This window comes from Osmia lignaria, chromosome 9 (genome assembly GCF_051020975.1).
Source record: "Osmia lignaria lignaria isolate PbOS001 chromosome 9, iyOsmLign1, whole genome shotgun sequence".
NCBI classification, from domain to species: domain Eukaryota; kingdom Metazoa; phylum Arthropoda; class Insecta; order Hymenoptera; family Megachilidae; genus Osmia; species Osmia lignaria.
Genome location: NC_135040.1, coordinates 3,657,053 through 3,678,984, shown reverse-complemented (window position 1 = coordinate 3,678,984; position 21,932 = coordinate 3,657,053). Strand labels below are relative to the sequence as shown.

General features: G+C 38.2%; 1 protein-coding gene across 4 annotated transcripts in view; it reads right to left on the bottom strand.

Annotated features, from left to right (window-relative positions):
- Window positions 1-142: 142 nt before the first annotated feature.
- Oatp74D (Organic anion transporting polypeptide 74D) overlaps window positions 143-21,932 on the bottom strand; it is a 76,797-nt gene continuing 55,007 nt past the window's right edge. For all 4 annotated transcript variants that reach the window (XM_076690137.1, XM_034330075.2, XM_076690138.1 and 1 more), the window contains 11 exons: window positions 16,330-16,787; window positions 15,231-15,562; window positions 14,922-15,142; window positions 14,315-14,455; window positions 14,075-14,197; window positions 9,733-9,897; window positions 9,089-9,284; window positions 8,856-9,006; window positions 7,546-7,786; window positions 7,290-7,418; window positions 143-6,938 (listed from right to left, as the gene is read on the bottom strand). In XM_076690137.1, the coding sequence (XP_076546252.1) occupies window positions 6,769-6,938; window positions 7,290-7,418; window positions 7,546-7,786; window positions 8,856-9,006; window positions 9,089-9,284; window positions 9,733-9,897; window positions 14,075-14,197; window positions 14,315-14,455; window positions 14,922-15,142; window positions 15,231-15,562; window positions 16,330-16,647 (2,187 nt within the window). In that variant the 5' untranslated portion in view covers window positions 16,648-16,787 and the 3' untranslated portion in view covers window positions 143-6,768. The remainder of the gene's footprint in view (window positions 6,939-7,289; window positions 7,419-7,545; window positions 7,787-8,855; window positions 9,007-9,088; window positions 9,285-9,732; window positions 9,898-14,074; window positions 14,198-14,314; window positions 14,456-14,921; window positions 15,143-15,230; window positions 15,563-16,329; window positions 16,788-21,932) is intronic.

The following is a 21,932-nucleotide window of genomic DNA, read 5'->3' as shown; positions in this document are numbered from 1 at the left end:
GCCTGAGATCTGCCGAGGGCGAACGACTTTCGTTCCGTTGTGACGTGAAACTAGCAGTTAGATAAAATACTATTTCGTCTTTTTTTTTTTTTTTTTTTTTACGTACAGTATGTATAACATATATATCTATGGTAGTCATGTATTTATATATATATATATATATATATTTATATATACCGCAGTTCACCGGAGTCCATGACTGCGACCCGCAGATTGGAAGATGGTGGGGGAACGCAGCGAGGTCTCCGCCAATCGCTTTCCACTTCGTTTGGGAGTATCGCCAATCAGGGCGAAGATGCGCACTGGAGATGCGCGAAGAACGAAAACTGGTCTTTTCGCAGTTATGGACTCTGGTGAACTGCGGTATAGGTATATTAATTCATTAAAGTGGGAATGACGATCGTTTCGCTACGTTCTTTGAATCATCGTCAAACTACTGTCACACGAATGCAACGTAAACGTTTCTATTCTGTAACATTTAAACACTGATTTTTCATCGTAAATATATATATATTCCTTTTTTCTATTTTCTTTTATTCATTTTTCTGATTTTTTTTCCTTTTCTGTTTGTCCGATTTTCACCAGGTTTTCTTTTTTTTCTATCGTTTCGTTTCATCTCTCTGTTAAATTCTACAACGAAGAGAAACAATTTGGTGTACGGTGTGTGTATTGCAGCAACATGGAAACGAAGTGTTCGTTCGTTCTATTTCGCGTCGTATCGCAGCCGTCAAAATAGTATCTTACCCACTTCTAGAAACTAGAACAACGAAGGTTCGAGGAGGAGAATAGACGCGATTTTCATCCGGTTCTGTATAGGCACTTAAACGTCGGGAATAGTGGTGGGAACCTTAAGGTGGAGGTCCATCGAACGCCTGCTATTTCGTATTTACAGTCTTGATTTCGTGTGTTACATCTTCCAGGAGGAATTACGTTCGCGACCAACAGTATCGCGTATCGTTGTCCTGGGAAAACTATGATCGATAAAAATTAAAGAAAAAATTTTTTAATTAACACTTAAAGGACCGCATCTCGGCATTGAAACACGAGAAATCTCGTGAGCGATCGTTTAAATGGTAACAGCAGCGTGTTGAAAATATTAACGTGAGATTCATTACTGCGCGCTGTAATTAATTAATTATCATAGGTGTGATAAATTTAATAAACTATAATTACGATTAAAATTTTAAAGTCAGTAATTAAAAATATCGAACTTAAGTGATAAATTAAAAAATTAACCCTTAATGCGTACATCTACCCTTTTAGATATATAAATTTTAAGTCATTTAATTAATTTAATTAATTCACTTAATTAAGTCATTAAGTAAATGTTAAGATATATAAATTTAGTTTCAATAAAATTTCCAATATTTCTTATCAAATTTTCCTAAACAACGACAAGGATACCGTTCGTCTATGGAAAAGTAACTGTTTGCACGATATCTAGCTAAAAAAAACGTAAGCACAGTAGAGAGAAAAAAGAAATTAGAACATACGTACCGAAAACTCAACTTGCAAATATAAAATTCGTTTTACCATATACACGATCATTTAGTAAAATTATTCGTGTCACATTTACACGTACACACAGCCACGCATACAGTGCGCTATATCAAAATACACTTACGTCTCCTACAAAGTAATCGTTTTTTTTTCTTTCTCTCTCTTTATATATATATATATTACGTATAAAAATCAAAGCGCATATTACAACGTTACATATCAATTAATAGCAATAGTCGATAAACGAGAATCAATAGTATTAAACCATAATAGTAGTAGTAAGAATAATATTAATTAAACAGAAATTTATAATAATCATTAGTACAATATATGTATACATAAAAATGGCATTATATTCTTTTTTTATTCCTTCGCTCGTTATACCCCCCCGTCCCTGTTCGTTTACACCGATTTAGTCGTTTCTTACACCTGATACACACGCATAAGCGCAGGTGTATTTTTGTAATAGTGAAACAACTTTAACATTTTGCAAATTACCATTTGCATTATTATTTCATTTGATCAATGAGATTCGTAAAAGAGTCTTTGAAAAATTTCATTGAAGAATAATAAATAATTTTACAATTTCTTAATATAAGTAGATCATTGTATAATTAATAGTAAAAGTTGATTACCATGTAGGTGACCAGCACCACGAATTTAAAATATGATTAAAAAAAAAATTTCTTGATATAAAGATTAAAATTTATGATACAAAATTAATTAATTCTCGCGAAACGTTAAAGTTGCTTCAACCCAAAATTCATAAAACATCCAATATATATATATATATATATATTTCGGTTTGACGTGCTTGTACGCGTGCACGTCGCTGATTAAAGACTAGCAATTATGGTTCTCTTAAAGGACTACGCCGCTATAATTAGGTAAAACCGTCTCCGCTCTCGCGGTTGATTATCCTACTAGTACATTACCGATAAATTCTTTTTTATTTTTTTTTTTTACTAAAATATAATTGTTATATGGTATTCTGTGTTCCGCCAGTGATCGGGACTCGTTTGAATCGAATCGTGAGAATCAATGCGACGATTAGCGAACGATTAAATGCTGAACGAATGTATGCGTTTGGTATAAAAAACGTATCGTCTTTTTTTATCTTTAGATTGTCAGAAATGTATACGATTCGCTCGTTTACGCGACAAAACGTTAAATGCAAGCAACTCAATGGGACGAGTTAAGAAATTGCATCCTCTTACTTTCCAAGTCTTCGATCAAACTAATTACACTTTGAGCATACTCGTAATTAAGTTCGTCGTGCTAAAGCAAGAGTAAGAAAATTGTATATGATTCGGATAAATCTGGCAGTTATTAGATTGGCTGGTGAGAACATTTGGCAGTAATTAGTGGGCAGTGCTTTTTTATCGTGATCATTGAGACATCGTCATCGCGATGATTCTCACAGCAATGCGATCAATTTATTTCGTAACGGGGTGAACGATTTAGGACAAATTGTACGTATTAATTAAAGTCTAATTAAAAAATTAATATTCGAAATTTTCAGAGGAAATTTAGTTGACGATAAATATTCGAAATACCAAATAATTACAGAACACCAAATAATTTAAGTTTCATCTTAAGGAAATTGATTTTTTCTTTCGAAGTTTAATAAAAGTAACGAAGATAAAAATTATTTTGTAAAATAATAAATAGGATAAAAATTACGTGAAATCGTTCGCCCTCCTCGAAACACTTCCGGCGCAACACTGGGAATAAACATTGAGACTCTGTTCGCTCCACGCCATGATTATTTTGGCAATTATTGTACTCTCCTATATTTACATCTCTATCGTACACGTAATATACAGAATAATGTGTGTCGAGGGTCGAAAGGCAAACGTAACTGTCTACGCCTTCGTTTCAGAACTAAAAATAATAAAAAAAGGGGACTCGCTCGAAGATTCCATGTTTCTCTGCTGGTGGTCAAAATATACGGGGCGAATTAGACATATATATATATCTCGTTCATCCATAACTCTTCCATTCAATAAATTAAAAATATTTCTTTCTGTCAAAAAGAAAAAAGAAAATAAAACACTTTCGTTTCACTGTCAATCACATCCTCCTTTCTTCCCATTATCTCGATCCAAATTGATCTCAAACGTTATTACATCAAATTACTTGTCTTTTATATTTTCGATTAATATAAATAAGAGATATAAGTTTAGTTTATTCGCGTTGCATCGAGATAACGATTAACTACCCCCGTTAGAGAGGATCGATCGAATCGTTAGAAGGTAGCCAAGACGGGGGGGAAAATTGAAGAGATCGATAGGGTGAATCGGCTCCAACGTGCTGTGCTACACGACCTGTGTGATCGATTTAAAATATAGATTACGCTTCGAATAGAAAAATACAATTCTCGGTGGAGATCAACGGGAGAGCACGGAAGGCCGTATTCGCCTCTCTATCCGATCGTTCTCAACTGCACCTACGATTTACCTGCTACAAGTGTACACGCACAATCACACATACGATCATGCACACTTCAACCCTTTCGATGCATAGAATGCATAAATCATCGTCCTTTGCTGTTTGCAAAATTCAAGATCATTGAAAGGGTGATTTCAGTTTTCACGATTCTACCAAAGTCCAGAAGTTCAAGTGATTTTATATAAAGGGTTATTCAAATTTAGTGTCACATCTTCAAATTGAAATAAAATGCAAAGTATGTGATTTTAATACAAAATTTACTGTATGACATTAATTACCAAAGACAATATTATTCAAATGTCCCTGGCTTTTTTTACGAGCCTCATGCGTTTCACCCAATTTTTCATTATATGGAATTCAATTGGAATACAATGAAATATAAATGGAATTCAATTTCACCAATAGCGACTGTGATTTTATTACTCAGCTCGTCAATAGTCTTTGGATTATTGGCGTAAATTTCACATTCCATAAAACCCATTAAAAAAATCTAATGGTGTTTAATCTTTCGATCTTGGTGGCAATTGGTGTCTCCTCCTCGTGAAAAATTATCAAGCTCACAAAAAAAAGCGGAGAAGGACCGCTGTCATAAAATAGACTTTGTATTGAAATAAAGTAACCATACAAAAATCAAATACTTTGCGTTTTATTTCAATTTGAAGATGTGTTACTCAATTTGGATAACTCTATATAGATTTTTGAATTTTTTCATTATTTCTGGAGTGACGGTAGATCGTCTGGTAATCTGAATATAATCTCCTTACTTTCCTTCATTTTCTGCTTAGAATTTTGGAAAAGTAATCGGCTGAATTGGGGACATTTTCCTGAACAACCCTGAATAAATTTTCAGGCGACTGTAATAGGAAATTTCGAATAAGAGGAGCATTAATTAAAAGAAAATTTAGAACACGAGAAACGAATTTAGATTCAATCGGATGGATCGAAGGGATTAATTATTAAACCGGGTCTAATTTCAAATTACCACACGAGAATCGTTCCTATTAAATGGTAACTTTCAAGTAAATGTAAAATGGAAACGCGTCGCCGTTTCTTCGATCTGTCGCTCGCGAAAAATTCTCGTCACGCTCGATTTTTAGGAGCAGCTCTCCGGTTTCTGGGATCGACGGAGAAATATATAACCACGTTCAAACATAAAGCTCTCGAAAAATATATTTCCCGTTTCCTCGCTTTAAATTGTCCTCGACGAGATCGATAAAACCGGACAGCTGTGTTTCGAACATAGAGTTGAAATCGATATTGTTTTATTAGAAGAATCATCTTCGAATTGGCGGGCAACAATTTCAGCCAAAGACTTTTCGAAAGATACGCAAATGTAATGCCCCTGAATCGAATAATTTAAACATTACAGCGATTAATAGTACGCGTTTCCTCTACTTCCCTTCCGCTCTGAATACCTATTTAATTAACTCTTTGCAGATCTTTGAAAATTAATTTCAAAGTAAAATTTGATTCTTGAAGAGAACTCAGAATTCAATGTTTCCCTTGAGAATATCTTTGAGCAATATCTGAGAAAAACCAGCAAATTTATTCTGTCTCCAAAGAGTTAATCAGCGATCAGATTAGCCATTCAACCGGAAAATGATGAACGCAGAAAGCACTAAAAGCACGAGACGACAGAGTGTCTTCAAAGCGTGTGTAAAATGTATTGTATTAAAATACAACTCTCGCGTTTACATCATTTCTATCCCTCTCGTCGTTTTCCCTCTTACCTGTATTTAATTAATTAACGTTACACCTCTTGTTCACCTACTCCCCGGTTTCATCGTCAAATCGTCTAAAAATATGTCCTATGTATCTCCATAATTACTCATTCGTTCTCTGATTCTCTCTCTCCACGAATCCCCATTCGAACAGCGAGATGTTATCAATCTACACACGCATACATCGTAAATCGCTTGTACGTACAGTTTGCCTACGTTCTAGGTGTATTTGCAGAGTGAAACACGGACGGTAGTGCCTAAGAGAAGCTCAGCCGAGATCCGAGAACCTCGAATGCCGAGGGAACGGTGCCCCGAGATTCTTATTTCCTTTTCCCACCCCAGATCGTTTATGCAAGAAATTACCTTGTGTTTCTCCTCTTCAAAATAGAAGCCTAATTTGGATGAACTAACAAAGCATGCACTTCTCACACCTTTCTTCGTCTTCGTCAGCTGACAGGGCTAATTCGCAATGATTGATGGAAATGAAGTGATCGACACTTCCATTCGGTAGTACTTCCTCCTGAAAATTGTGTTCCTTCCAGCCAACTTCGAGTGTTTCAAATTGAATAACACTGTCATTGATCATCCCCTTTCTACCTGGAAAAATCCACTCCTTAAGGTATCCTTGATTAATCCCAGTTGAATCTTCCGACGAAAGATAAGCTCAAAGCAAAGGTCGATCATGAAAATTGCCCTTTCCTCTCTGTTTCTTCCTTCGATGCACACGTTCCGAGCCCCAGCACAGTCTCTTCGGAAACTACGGGCATGCATTTCCGTCGCCCAGCACCGCTTGCAATAGGTTTATTCCGTTTCGTCCAGGATTCTGTCGTCGAGTTGCGAAAGGCGATTGACACGAGCACCAGTGCCGTTCGTTTTCGGATCGACGTCGACGATCCCCCGAGCGTGTATCCTCGTTGAACGATTAAAACCGAGTTCTAAGACGGCCCGAAGACCCGCTCTATACCTTCTGGCTTCGCGATTGGCAACGAGCTCGGAACAGTTAGGAACGCCACCGTCACGCTTCGTCCCGGTTCATCGACGCTAACATTCAGGCCTGGTTCATACGATACCCATCGAAGTCGACCGGGACTTCGTTTCACAAATAGTCGTTGTCCACCGCCTGCGCGTCCTGCGACTTCAACGTGGTCATCTCCTCCACGGTACCCTCCTCCGCTTCCTGTTCCTCTACGAAACTGATGCTGCCAGCCTTGTACCAGACCACTATGTCCACCACAAACGCCAGCACCAGGATTCCACCCGTTGTCCCTGGGATTCATATACAGGTATTTCTTGATTAGGATAATTCTTTGTATAATTTTCTAATAGTTGTCCCTTCAAATTTAATTTCCATACAAATTTTCTATTTTTCTCCAACTTTTTCAATTTTAAGCTCCCATAGTAGAAATCTATTAATTAGATAATCTAGATAATAATCTATTATTATCTATTAATTGGATAATCTAGATAATAATCTATTATTATCTACATAGGTATTTCTACTATGGAAGCTTAAAATTTGAAAAGTGGGAGGAAAATAGAAAACTTGTATGGGAATTAAATTTGAAGGGATAATTATCTATGACACCTTGCAAATTTCTTTCTAATCAATAGACGTACCGTGATAGAACATTCTGAAGACATTTGAGTCGTAAAGCCAGCAAGCACCTCGCTCGCCGCAAGCGTATTCCCATACGAGACAGGCCGAGTCCACCACAGCACCATAAACGATAGGACACGGGACGTTACCTGGAATCAGAAGAACGAACTCATAGGCTGTTAACAAATTTATCGTCGAAGTTCGAATTATTTAAAAAATAAATCAGAATTTTCATAACGAAGGTGTAATTAAGGGAAGAGAGTGAGAAATAATTACCAAACAGGCCTATGGCGAATTGTATGAGACCCAAAGCCATAGCCTTGTCCCGTGGATCGACGCAGCGTAGAATCAGCAGCATGGAGCCCACCTCGCTGGTAGAATGGATGAATACGAATACCGAGAACAGGACCATGTAAACCCAAAAGTTGCTGCACTCGAGCTCGCAGTAACCGATCGTCGCGGTGCTCAATATTTCCGGTGTCGTTACGTTCGTCCCGATGCACTGGCAGTTGTAAAACTATAAAATCCGTGAAACGACCCCTCGCTAATTAACATGGTAGTTATCAAAGTGGATTAATTAACCCATTTCTTCGCAAAAATAAAAATTGTGAAAAAATATGATATTTTGTCATCAATTTTATTTTAAAATAATTGAAATAACATTATAAATATTAAAATAAAAAACGTTGGGAGTTTCCTGGTAAAAAAATAAAAATTTTTTTTGATCACATGCTTTTATTTGCTCAAAATGTACAACATTGTTGATTATATGAAAAAATATGAGAGTATCACTCATGAAATTTTGAAAAACACTGCGAAGGAGATGTTTTCAGTAATTTATTTTTTTTCACAAAGTGTTAAACTAATTGTGAAATATAAACACATAGACACAGAGCTCGTTAGTGCCTTTTAACACATGCATAATGAGTTTTGTATAAGTTCATTTTTATTGTATTTTGTGAAGAATGCAACACTGGGAAGAAATGAGTTAAAACGAACACATCCGATAGTATGAAGGAGTTTGGGTGGTAAATTTTAATTCAATCATTTGTAAATTAAATATTTATAATACAATAATTAGTCTCTTAGCTGAAGGATAAGCGTGAAATTTTTGATCGAGCAATCAAAGAATCGCGGGACACAATTTGTGTCTGGCAAAATTCGAACAACTGTAAACGAAATGTTCGCGTCGGGCGCGTTGAATTGCGAAAGTAATGACTTGTGTTGTTGTTGCGCAATCAATGAAGCATTGTTTCGTCCACGCGAATAATGCGATTTCGCCCGTAAATGGTAGAACAACGAAACATTTCTGGCCTAGTTGCATGCGACTGTCACCGACAATTACGACCATGCTTGTTCCCAATGCGCTATATATCAATATCTCCCGCGATTACATCATCAAGAATTTGCAACAACAATTGAAAAATACAATCTCAAAATTGTAAATGTCTTACACTGTATTTGTATAGAAGGTAGGATTAAAAAATTTCAAGTAGGTACTATATAAAAATTAAATTGCTAATTGGAAATAGAAAATCGAAATTTAGACTGAAAAGGTGAGAATGAATATTTTAAACGGTACTTACCGATGCAACCTTGCCATCTACCACGGTATAATTAAAGCAGCCAGCATGACAGGCAGAAAAATAAGTTTTCCCATCGGCACCGCAAATTGGACTGAATTTATTGCGAACGCAATCGCAGCTAGCATCGCAGGTCGGTTCGAAACTGGACAATCTAGAAGAATCAAAGGAAAACCCTTTTCTTTATTTAACGAAATTCTTCATTTCGATGCAGTTTTGATCGTAGAAAATCTTACCCATCGGAATGAGAAACGAGACCAGCGAAATCGTCCATCGGACAACCGATGAACATCAGTACACCCATACCGATCGCATAAACAACCGCAGTGAAGGCGATCCAGGCCGCGACGAACCTGGCGTTAGGCTTCGCCCTCAGGATAAACACTCCGCTAATTATAATACCCAGGCCCATTACTAAAATACCGCCGACACCTGCGGGACAAACAACGGCACGTAGAAATGCAAAACAGCCTCGTGTCACGACAATGTTTCATTAATTAGACGATCTTTCATTGTTGTCGAATTCGCATGAAATTCAGACGAAATCGGAGTAGGTCACTCGTTTGAATAACACTCCGTGTATCTCGATGGAATATTCCGTCATTCGATGCAAATAGATTGAAAGTATTGTCTTTTTTTTCCGTACGAAGAATCTTACGTAAGGACAAGGTTCCTTTTATAATACACAATTACAATAATTTGATATTACGATGTCGTTTCAAGGATAAACGAAGACGAATGGTGATTAATATGAAATTAAAAAAATTCTAAGAGTCAGTGAAATTCAACAGATGGATTTGATCATTTTGTAAATAAATCGAAGATCGAAAGGATCGAACGCGAGGAGGTTCGTTCTCGCGTGTCTATTCGTGAAAATTACCTGAGATCATGTTCGCATGATGAGCTGGCAAGCGAAATTGGCTCTCAAGGTACTTTGGCAGGAAGGTGTAGAGGCCGGCGATCGGTAGGATGTGCAGCACGCTGCTGGCCGTCCGGAACATAAGAATGTCGTTCTTCAACAGCCTCTTCACCGCTTTAGGGAAGTCTGCAACAGGTAGAGAGAAGGCGAGGTGTAGCGAGTACGCGGAGCGTTCTGCAGGCGGACGCGAGCCAAGGAATCGCGACCTGCAGAATTTTTGCATCAAAATCTCTCCTCCCCCGAGTGAATCCTTTCTTGCATCGATGCGCCAATCGATTGACGGGCGATCTTACCCCGGGATATTAAATTTATTTATTTATTAACCCTTTGGTACAAAATTTGTAACACATTAGAAATTAATTTTTAAATAACACCAGGTCTAAATATTCTGCGATTGCTAATTAAATTCTTTAAAAAATAATTACCGATTCTACGAATGCAACTACGAAAGAGAAATCGAACGATCCGATCGCCGATTTTTGTGCGATAGTAGAAAATTACCCCGGGATATTAAATTTATTTATTTATTAACCCTTTGGTACAAAATTTGTAACACATTAGAAATTAATTTTTAAATAACACCAGGTCTAAATATTTCGATCTGCGATCGCTAATTAAATTCCCTAAAAAATAATTACCGATTCTACGAATGCAACGAAAGAGAAATCGAACGATCCGATCGCCGATTTTCGTGCGATAGTAGAAAAATGGAAATTCCACGATGGAAGAGGAGGAAAAGGAGCAGAAGAATCTCGATGAGAAAGGAAAGGATGCAAGGTTTCCGTTCGAGAAAGCCTCGGTGGAAACTGACATTAAGGATGCCTAGGACTGTTCTAGGTTTCCAGGAAGGCCGGGCTAGAGTCGTGGCAACCCCGCATAGAGAAGTCCTGCAGACCATGAGTAGACAAACGTGACTAACATTGTGCTTCGTGTATTATCGCGACAACCCTGCAGAAAGAACATACAGGGTGGCCACTTGTGAAGAGCCACTAAACGATACTCCGTTCTTCTACCTTCGTGACTATACGCGATTACCGACGACTACGATTTATCGTTCAATCGGATAAAGTACTAAAAGCTTTCTAACTTTTATTTTCACAAACATTGACCCGAGTACATTTACACCTTTTAGCAACAGATGATCTTTATAAAAGAAAAAAATGCAGTCACGAAGTCGGTAGATTGAAACAATGAATTTTATAAATGAATAATTAAGGAAATAGCCGAGAGTTTTCCCGGCGATATCAAAGAGATAATCCCGAAGGTGGAATGTCGGTAGAAGGCAGAAAGGCTAGGAAGTGACCGTGTAATACGCGAATCGCGTGCATTCGCGGGACACGATTCGACAGCAACGTCCTTTAAGGCAATTTTCTAGCATTCCACGAACCGTTTCGTGACGAGGCTGAACGCGGAAGTAGCCCGTACAACGATACCGCCAATAACTCCCTGACATTTCACCCTTTTTATCAGCTAAACGCTCGAGTGCCTTGAAATGCCCTCGGTTTTTAGGACCGTGCCGTTTGCAGCTCGAGAAAGTCGAAACTCGAACGCGCAGCTTCCCCACGGAACCCCTTACGAAACTCGATACACTTCCAGAACGGGCTGTTTTAAAACTGAACACCTTGATCCTTCTCCTTTCCCTAGAAAAGTTCTAGCCACTGCAACTCGAACCTTTGTTTAGGGGTAACTTAAAACTAGAGGGAAATATTTTTCTCCGCTCTATTTTTGTAAATAATTTTTTCAAATAGAGTGGAGAAATATATTTCCTTCTAGTTTCAAGTTACCCCTAAACAAAGGTTCGAGGAATTTTTGTAGAACAAATTTTTTCAAATAGAGTGGAGAAAAATATTTACCTCTAGTTTTAAGTTACCCTTAAACAAAGGTTCGATGGATTTTTGTAGAACAAATTTTTTCAAATAGAGTGGAGAAAAATATTTCCCTCTAGTTTTAACTTACCCCTAAACAAAGGTTCGAGGAATTTTTGTAGAACAAATTTTTTCAAATTCATCAAGTTATCTTTGGGAAGCAATAATAAGCGGCGCTTTAAAAATTAATAGTTTACCTATAATGTAAGATAATAATTGATAAAAAGTTCCTAAAAGTACAGATTGTTCAGTGTGTACCACGCGTACGTAGGAGTATTAAGGATCGGCAGTTGTGTGTCTGCGTTATACGTGTGTATGCGTTAATAATGATGACTGACCGACTGGTGCACTAGGTGGGGCAAGTTCACGGTCACGCGTGGTGCATAGCGCTTGGTAGGCACGCGCGCGAGCGAGTGCATTTCTGCGTGCATATACGGCCCTGTTTCTTCTCCGTTGCATCCTCACCGGCAGAGGACTTATCTCAGCTGTCTCGTGCACCTCGGCCGACATAACGCGCGCGACGTAACATAGTAGAAATTCAGCGTATTTTCACTGGAGGTGTGTGAGTAATCGTAATTCTCGAGCGCTTCAATCTGCCGAATTACTCGAAATCGACGAACTGTTTGAAACAAAAGCGAGCCGTCGCTACTTTGTAAATTTATCTATGTATTCTCAGATTTTAATAAATTCTTGGGAAAAAATTTATTTCTATAATATTCTATAAGAAATAATAATAATAATAAAAAGATAATTAAAGTAAAACTTCCATTTACTCGAAGATGAATTTTCAGCTCGATTTTTTCGAGTAGCTCATTTTTGTTTCAAACAGTTCGTTAATCTCGAGAAATTCAGCAAATTCAAATTCCGATCATTGTTTGACTCGCGATACCATTCTTCTTACCATCCCTTTTCTTACCTCGATGCTTCTTTTTTAATTATATTACTCGGAAAAATGTTGAAAAATTTAGCCAACCGGGATTAAGCCGAAAAACCTTGTAATCGCAGGAGGATTAACGAAGTGAAGCGTCAAAGTCAGGAATACATGATAAAAGTGTTAATAAGAAATATTTCTTCTTCGGCGAAGAAGGTATCCACTCACGACCGGATGCGCGGGTCGTGTTTTTGGTCAGACCGAGGAGCAGTGAGAAATGGACACGATTCGCCTTGCTGCATCCTCCTGAGAGAAACTCTGTTGCGTTTCTACACGCTCTTCAAACGCGACACAGATCGTATTTTTCTTTCCTTTTTTTTTTCATTCTTCTATTCAATTGAATCATCTTCGATACGCTTCTTGCAAGCCGAGTTAACTCGAGCGGGGACGGTTAAACGAGAGGAAAATTGCATTCCAAATACATGCCCGTTGTTCGAATCTATTGTAGTTTGAGAAAAGAATACTTCCTTTGACGATTCCGAAGGAGATGAAGCTATTTTTAAGAAACGTGCTCGAAGACGATGCAACCGAACAGTGCACGTGCTGCACCGGAACGCGCGAGTTTCATTATCGATGCTACTCGTGTCGCATTTTCAGCAGCAGTCCGCTCTTTCAGGAACAACATTCCGCCGGATTGTCGGTCAAGGGTAAAAAGTATGAAAGGAAATATCGTTCGCGAGTGACGGACACCCTTGTAACCCTTCCCATAGCTAAATATTAGAAATTTAAAAAAATATATATATAGAAGGGTAGATTTTTCTATCAATCTCTGCTGCGAGTTGCAGATGTTGCACGACCTTCGATCGAGAGTTTCAACGAAGCGAACCAAGAATAAACAGACGAAGGGTCGCCCTGCTGTCCCAAGGCGCGCAGGCTTCCCAGAAAAGGGCTCGCCAGTGTTTCAGAAAGCGTTCGGCTGCGTGTTCACGATCGAACGAGCAGACACGACGGATCTCCGAAACCTAAATTCACCATTGACCTTGACTGCGAGCTTCACGCTTCGAGGATCAGCTTATTGGCCCGTCATTGCATCCCGATAAACGTCCGTCAGATACATAATGCCTTCACTGTTTTCCACGGAAATCGCGATATGTAAATATTTTTATTCGACCAGCGATTGCTGGCTGACCTCGAAATTAAACGAACCCGAACCATTGTATATTGTTCGTCCCTGCGGTGCATGGTCGATGAAATTTTATAATAAATTTTCAAGCAATTCTAGACTACCGTAATGGATTGTATAGAATGTGGCAACGAGAAGGTAGGACGACCTAGTGGAACACGATTAATAGGTGGTTAGGGGACCGATAATACTTTTATCTTTCTCGGTGAATCTTCCCCGGGCAATTTTACGGGCCAGCCACGAAACACGAGCGCGCGAGCGGAACGGCTTAACGGGAAGCTATAAAATCAAATTAAACCGCTCTGATCCGATAGCCGGAGCTTAAACACCGGCCTCCTCTACTCTGACGAACAATCCGAGTCGCCACGATAAATCAGGGCTTACCTCGGAGACTAGGCTTTTTCGCGTCCGCTCGTTTCGGCGGCGTTCTGCTAGCGGGCAGCCGAGTAGGGAACGCGAACATCCCTATGCTAACCAGCATCAGCATGGCGGATATTAGCACCAAACCTGAAACACCAAATTCCATATTTTTCTTATCGTTTTCTGTCACATTTGGAATATTAAATGGTAACAATCGATAAATATTTGTTTAAATTGAAAAAAAAGTAAAGGGTTTTAATTTACCAAGCCACCACGCTCCAACCCATCTCGGATCCGTAGGCGTGATCTGCGGATTCACCGACAAATCCGCGTAAATCATCGTACACAATGACCCCAGGATGAACCCTAACGCTGGACCAAGGATCCTCACACCGATGGTGATCGCTGGAACGAAACACGTGCAACCAATTAAGCATCGATTATCAAATGGCTAATATATACTGGTGGAATTAATTCTGGACACTTTGAATAAAAATGTTAAATTGATACCGTAATATTTTTATTATAATTTATAATGTTTGTACTTAAAATTTTCACATGAATTGGTTTGTAAATGTTTTAAAATTTTAATTTAAAAAAATCTAAACTCTTTTTATTTTTGTTTTTGCGCTTGGCAATACGAAACGTCGCATGAAAGGATATCTAACGAAATATTAATTTTTTTCTACCTCCTTTGATTTGATGAAAATGTAATTTTTAATGATCTTTTTACTGATTTTTTTATATAAGCGATGCTCTAAAATTAGAGAACATTTTAGAGAATATAAAATACTAAATAATTTGAATAAAAATTTAAAAGTGTCCAGAATTAATTCCACTAGTAGAAAATTTTCAAATAAATATCGCTTACCAAAATAAAGCGGGCTTTCTCTGTTAGCCACGTTGTCATCGATGTAAGGAATGCCCAGGGTGTAGACCGCTGTTTGACCCATTCCAACCCCCAACAAAGAGACGAAAAATATAGCCAAAACCACGGTGGTTATCTTGCTTTGTATCCTCTGCTCGGTCAACGAGTCACCCTCGCAATTGTGCATCGTGTTTACGTGCGACGTTGTCGTGGACGAGTTCAAGCTTCGAAAAGAGGGAAAATTTTTCAATTATAATTAATCCATAAGGGAGGAAACAATTTCCGTAGCGTTAGAAAATGTTGAAGGATCACCTATCGAACGTGCTGTTCTCGAAACGATCCTGCAGGCTGCAAAAATGTGCAGGCATCGGGTCGGAGCTGTTCTGATGGATCAGCTGTTCGCCGAAGATGAAATGGGGCATCGAGCAGGTGAACGAGCTCACCGCGAACAGGATCATGCCCCAAGCGATCCACTTAGGCCGGTGACCTTGGCCTCCGTAGTACGTAAGCAGGAGAGAGGAACCGATCTGACCGATCTCTGTCGCTGACATTATGATACCGGTGGTCTTCGACTGAATCTGGAACAGCTTCTCGATCGTCGTGATCACCGACACGAAGTACGTGTAGTACATACCCTGGAGCACCTGTAATTAAAACGCGTCGACGAACCTTATTTTAAAGGGTTAGGCCACTTTAGAATTTTGAAAAAATCGAGATTTTTTCTTTCTTTTGCTTGAAAGGTGCCTTAATGTATTAAAAATGATATGGGAAAAGATTAAGGGTAGGAAAATCGAAATTTGAATTCTGGAGAACCCCCTCGGTCTGCTGCGAGCATTACTGAAGTCTTTAAACGCATTTTTCAAACTGGCTGGACTCATAAATCAAACAGATCATCACCGATCGTTTTGAAAATTTAATAGTTTATCCAAAACTAAATTCTCTGCCGATCTACGTAAGATTTTTTCATTATATCGCATAGTTCTTTTGTTATAAATAATTTTCTGGAAATTTTACATTTTCTCTTAAAATATACGTCATTTTTGCGAAAATCAATATATCAAAAAAATCCTACGTAGTTCGGTCGCTGTTTTCATATATAATCGAAAATATTTTGGTTTATTATTCTAAGTTAAAAATTGCAGGAGAAATGAATCATCGAAGAAATGCTGCAGAGCCCAGATTTTTACTTGGATCACTATACAAAAATTACTTTTTGAAGTTTAAGGCATGCTTACAGAATTTGTATTTATTTCATCATTTTTTTTTTAAATTCCTAAAATATGCCTATTTTTTCTTGCTCCAGAGTGGCCTAACCCCTTAATAAACATTTCCTTTCATACCTCAGCTAATTGGAAATATCGAAAATGGTGTATAAAATAGGGTTGTTTTGAAAATAAAAATATTCACGAACCCAAGTGATGCAGAAGGTGACCAAAAACGCCTGTTTCGTGGCGAAATACTGAAGCCAGTGGGGTCTGCAGGGTCCCCATCCGCAGGACACATCCGCGTCGTCGAATTCCGTATGAAGGCTGCTCGATTTCTCGTCGGACATGATCAACTTGCCGTTCTCCACTCCGCTGATCTCGTGCAACTTCCCGTTTGGTATCGAGCCGTTGTTGTTGTGCTGTTTGCCGCAGATCAGTCCGTTTCCGTTCGCCATTTTCGGCGGGATTATCGTCAATGCCTCGACGTTTCCGTTCGCCAGGATTTGTGTGTCTTCACCTGCCATTATATCCTGCGATTCTTATACCTTCCTTCTCCGTCTTGTTCTCTTTCTCTTCGTTCACCCTTTCGCACCCTCTACCCAGGATTCTTCCTCGTGAGAGGATCCTCGCGACCGCTCAAACGGTTTGCATTCGAACGGTCAACCTGAAACCGAGAAATAAATATTTTTCTTTTAAATTACTTTTGTTGGCTTTTGTTTTCTGACAGCAAGAAATATGATTATCATTTTGCGACAAGAAACTTTTTTGCCTGCTGATAGGATCTCCCCTCTTTTATTTCGCGTGCGAGATAACGAATCTTTTCATTATTTATTTATTTATTAATTCATTACTAAACGGGATTAAGCCTTTAATACAAAGTTTAACAGAAATAATTTTGAGAACCTTCGTGCATTGTAACCTTCTCTTTATTGTAATTGAAGACTTATTTTTAAAAAGTCATAGTAATTCCAATTATTGAAATAATCATTATTGTTATTATGTTGTCTTGTCGCTTTTCAAATAATCAAAACCGCGGGAAAATATTCAAATTAAAAATATTAATTAAGAAGGCGTAATACTAAAGGCACTGAATTAATTTGTACACCTAATGATCCGTTAATGATGGATGTAATTATCCAACAGTTTTCGTAGAATTTCGTCTTAAAATTCCAGTTCTCCGATTTTATCCGTATCGATTGTTTATAAAGATCGATTACGAGTTTGCGTGCGAACGTCATCGATATTCATTCACAGTTTTCCCTGTTCCCATTAACGCCACTTTAAACAAAAATCTGAAAGCTATCCTCTGCTGGTTTTATTTTAAAAAGAACATTTCGTCGATTAAAATATAAGAAATATCAGATGCGAATAGGAAGAAGACAATGCGACTGAAATATCCTGTAGCCGGTATCCTCTCACTTTCATCGGTGCCCGACTTTCCTAATTTCCCTTCTGTTCGATTGCACCGGCTATCCTAACGATGCGGTTTTCACTAACAGCGAGTAGGAGTCTGTGGACTAGAACGTCCGAAGATACAACGGGTGACCCAGAAGTACTTCGAATGGTCAAAATTTCGCTTGAAGGAACGCGACACGTGGTGCTTTATATCGGAAAGGAGTCGTCCGGAGAGTCGGCGACGCACGGTTCTTAGGTACACTGATATGATTTTGTCAAAAAACTAAACGCGAACACATTGAACGCCATGGGGGTCACCGGTGACCGGCCCCGCAACTTACACACGCCTGAATAATTCAAAGAAAAAAATAGAAAAACAGTATTTAATAATAATGTGAAATGGCAAATAGAAAGCTTGAAATTTGAAATTTGAAAATTAATTATTACTATTATATATAAAATTAATTTTACTATTACTATTTAATAATTAATTATTATTATTCTTAGTAATTAGACCTTTAATTCACTGTGGCGTTCAACATATAATATCTCAACAATTAATTTAACAAAATAATTTTATTCCATCGTCGAGCGAAACGATTGAAAATAAGACTCCGAGCAAGAAACTTCCTGTCGAATGGTCCCGCGCATAATAATAAAAGCCGAGTACACGAGCGGATTTTATTCCGACGTTAATTGGCCGACTACGGTAACCGACCTCCAAAAACACACTGTCCAAGAATACGAATGTGTTTACGGGCGCTGTGCCGTTTGCGCGCCATTGACCCGTTAATGTTCAAACCCGTCGCGTGTCTATTCTCCACGTGTCGAATCGAACAACCTTCCCGGAATCGATTTGCCCGGCGGGAAATATTTTCCTTCTTAAAATTTCATTGAAATCGAATGAAAAATTAACAGAACCAAAATAATTTCTTTATTTGCGGTCTTATTAATTATAATACAAAATCAAAAGATCCTAAAAATATTCAATCATCATTTTCGCGCGACAAACCATCGGGCGTCCAATTAGAAGGCAATTCGAGCCGAAGGAGGAACCGATTTGCCCGGCAGGAAATATTTTCCTTCTCAAAATTTCATTGAAATTGAATGAAAAATTAACAAAACCAAAATAATTTCTTCATTTGTGGTCCCATTAATTATAATACAAAATTAAAAGATCCTAGAAATATTCAATCATCATTTTCGCGCGAGAAATCACCGGGCGTCCAATTAGAAGGCAATTCGAGCCGAAGGAGGAATCGATTTGCCCGACAGGAAATATTTTCCTTCTTAAAATTTAATTGAAATCTAATAAAAACTTAATAAAACCAAAATAATTTCTTCATTTGTGGTCTCATTAATTATAATACAAAATCAAAAGATCCTAGAAAAACTCAATCATCATTTTCACGCGACAAACCATCGGGCGTCTAATTACGAGAGAGATCGTTAGAAGGAAATTCAAGGAGGAACGATCGACGTTAGGGAACGAGTCGATGATTAAGAAGTTCAATTAGCCGAGAACTTTCGCCGGTTAAGGAGGGCAATGTCGACACACGCGTTGCAATCGGCACGAAATCGAAAGGGCCTACTGACAAGAGGCATCGATTCTCTCACTCGAAGATGGTGAAACTTCTTCCAACGATGACGATCGTCTGTTTTTGTCGATCGTAAATCCTTTTCAGGCAATTCGACCTGGCGAAGAGAAAATCATCGGAGCCAACAGTCCCTCGATTCATGATTCCGCTGCTCGTCCATGAATCACGCTCTTCAAAAATCATCGTTTCGAATATTCCGCAAGAAATCGGTTTATGAATATTTATACATAATCCAACTTGGATAGGCTTTTTTAACAGGGAAAAGAGAAGCCTTCCTTTCTCGTGCTATTTTAAACGAAACGGTTCGTTTATCGCTAACAGAACGGAAGATAATTTTAGTTCGGGAATTCGGTTTCTCTGACTCTGTTTCAGATTTATCGCGCGTATAATGTCGTGGATTTAACAGGGACGCCACTGTTCTATACCACTGCTAATTAATATTTTTATTTCCATGAGATTTAGAATGTTCATTTTATATTTGGTCCCCTAGATAAAACTTCAGGTATTTAACAAAATTAATTATAGATAATAAATTTGTTCGAGCACAGAAGTTCCATGGTTACGGAATTAGTGTCAATAGGTTTAAGCTAATTATCAACGATTTATAATCTAATTCCACGCTCGTTAATGATCGCTTGAAAAGAGCGATGAAATTCCAGGCGATCGATCGCAGGCTAATTGGAAATTCCTCTCGCATTTCTGATTTCGTTCGAGATTTCATATACTCTAACTATGATGCAACGAGAAAAGAAATTTCCGGTAATAAATTGTCGTGGTATGTTGCCGTAGGCTTGAATGGGGACTCAAATATCTCGTAAGAGTTCTCGCGGGGAGCCCACGTGCGTACTTCTCGCTTTCTCATTACATTCTAATAAATTTCATTTTCCCTTCGATCCAGACATTATTCTTCCATTATCTTTAATTAGACCTCGAACGTATCGCGCCTGACGAATTATATTTAATAAAAATTTGAAAAAATTTTCCAAATACTTGGTCCGGCTCGAAGTCTCTGATTCAGAGGATCTGGAATTATCACGAATTGTCCAAACTTCGTTCGGCTATCAAGACAGAGGGACGAACGGTTCTCGAACGACAGAAGAAACACCTGGGCACACATACACGATCACAGGTAGGCAGGTAAACGAAAAGAGGCAGCGTTCCTCGTCAAGTTCCAACAGAGTTGCGCCGGAGAGACTTGGTCTAGGTCGCCTTTCACTGTCCTACTGACGTCTCGTGGTTAGTTGGTTAGTTGCTCTATTCTACTACGACTATAACTCAATGCCAGCATACACGTTGTCGTACAGAGCGACCCAAAAGAAACTACCGGCTTGGAAGGCCGAGCACGTGAACGTGCGAGGAAAGAAAATGGGAAGGGTGTAAACTTGACACCAGTCGTTTGAATAAAAAAAAAATAAATTTCCATCGATAGGAAAAATGTTTGAATTTCCTTTCGATCGTGAAAAGATCCAGGAGAACCGATCCGTGTCTCGTTTCCCACTTGGAACGATTCACTTTCGATCGGCAAGTCGGTCGACGCGAACGCGTATCGCAAATCTTTGCAAATGCCCCCAAGAAAGTAAAGTGGAAAGCAACAAGATTTATATGCTACTTTGATGTTCCCAGCAAACTTGTTGAACCTGATCTTGAATCTGGTTTACGGTGATACGCTCACATGCACGCGGAACGTTCAGCTAGACGTCGAAGAATAATTCGAGCCACTTTAGCGGGACAATAAATAATAAACGGCGTTAAAGACAAGGCGGAACGAGCCGGATGATTTTCGCGTTTTGCACGGGAGATACGTTTGCTCCTTTCTTAATTTATTCATCGACGCTTGGAATGATTTTATTGCGATCGAATCAAAAGTGATTCGAAATAGTTGAAATTAATTTCAACTGGAATAAAAATTTGTTACGTTTCTCTGAAACTTGTCGTTAACTCGGGAGCGATTAAAGAACTTTCTAATTAACGCTTGCCACGCAGAAGGAAACAATTAAATCATTCGTTTTACCAGCAAAACAATCGAAAGTAAAAGCGTACAATTACGCGACAGCGGTTTTTCTTCTTTTTTCCTTGAAACTACAGCCGGGGGGCTCTAATTCTAGCTGAAATGATCGTGCATCGTAATTAAGCGAGAACGAAAGTTGGGTACCGGTTGAAGCTGTCACCGTTGAATCACAGGCATCGCGAAAATCGAAAGCAGCGAAAGTAATTCTCGTGCTGTGAACAATAGCAGGAATCTCGATCTCCATCCTGATCTCGATTTCATTCTGGAAAGCGACAATTCGTCCGCTGGAATTAACATTTTTTCTAGAAACCCCTTAGGAAATTGAAAGTCTACATAATAATAGAAAATCTAAATAAATGTGCAATTGAAAGAACAAAATTTCATTTGAAAATGATAAATAAAATATTAAAGCAATTCGTTCACTGCAATTAACATTTTTTTTAGAATCTCCTCAGGAAATTGAAAGTTCATAATAATAGAAAATCTAAATAAATGTGCAATTGGAAGAACAAAATTTAATTTGAAAATGATAAATAAAATATTAAGACAATTCGTTTGCTGGAATCAATATTTTTTCTAGAAACCCCTAAAGAAATTGAAAGTCCTAATGATAATAGAAAATCTAAATAAACATGCAATTGGAAGAACAAAATTTAATTTGAAAATGATAGATAAAATATTAAAGCAATTCGTTCACTGCAATTAACATTTTTTTTAGAAACCCCTCAGGAAATTGAAAGTTCATAATAATAGAAAATCTAAATAAATGTGCAATTAGAAGAACAAAATTTAATTTGAAAATGATAAA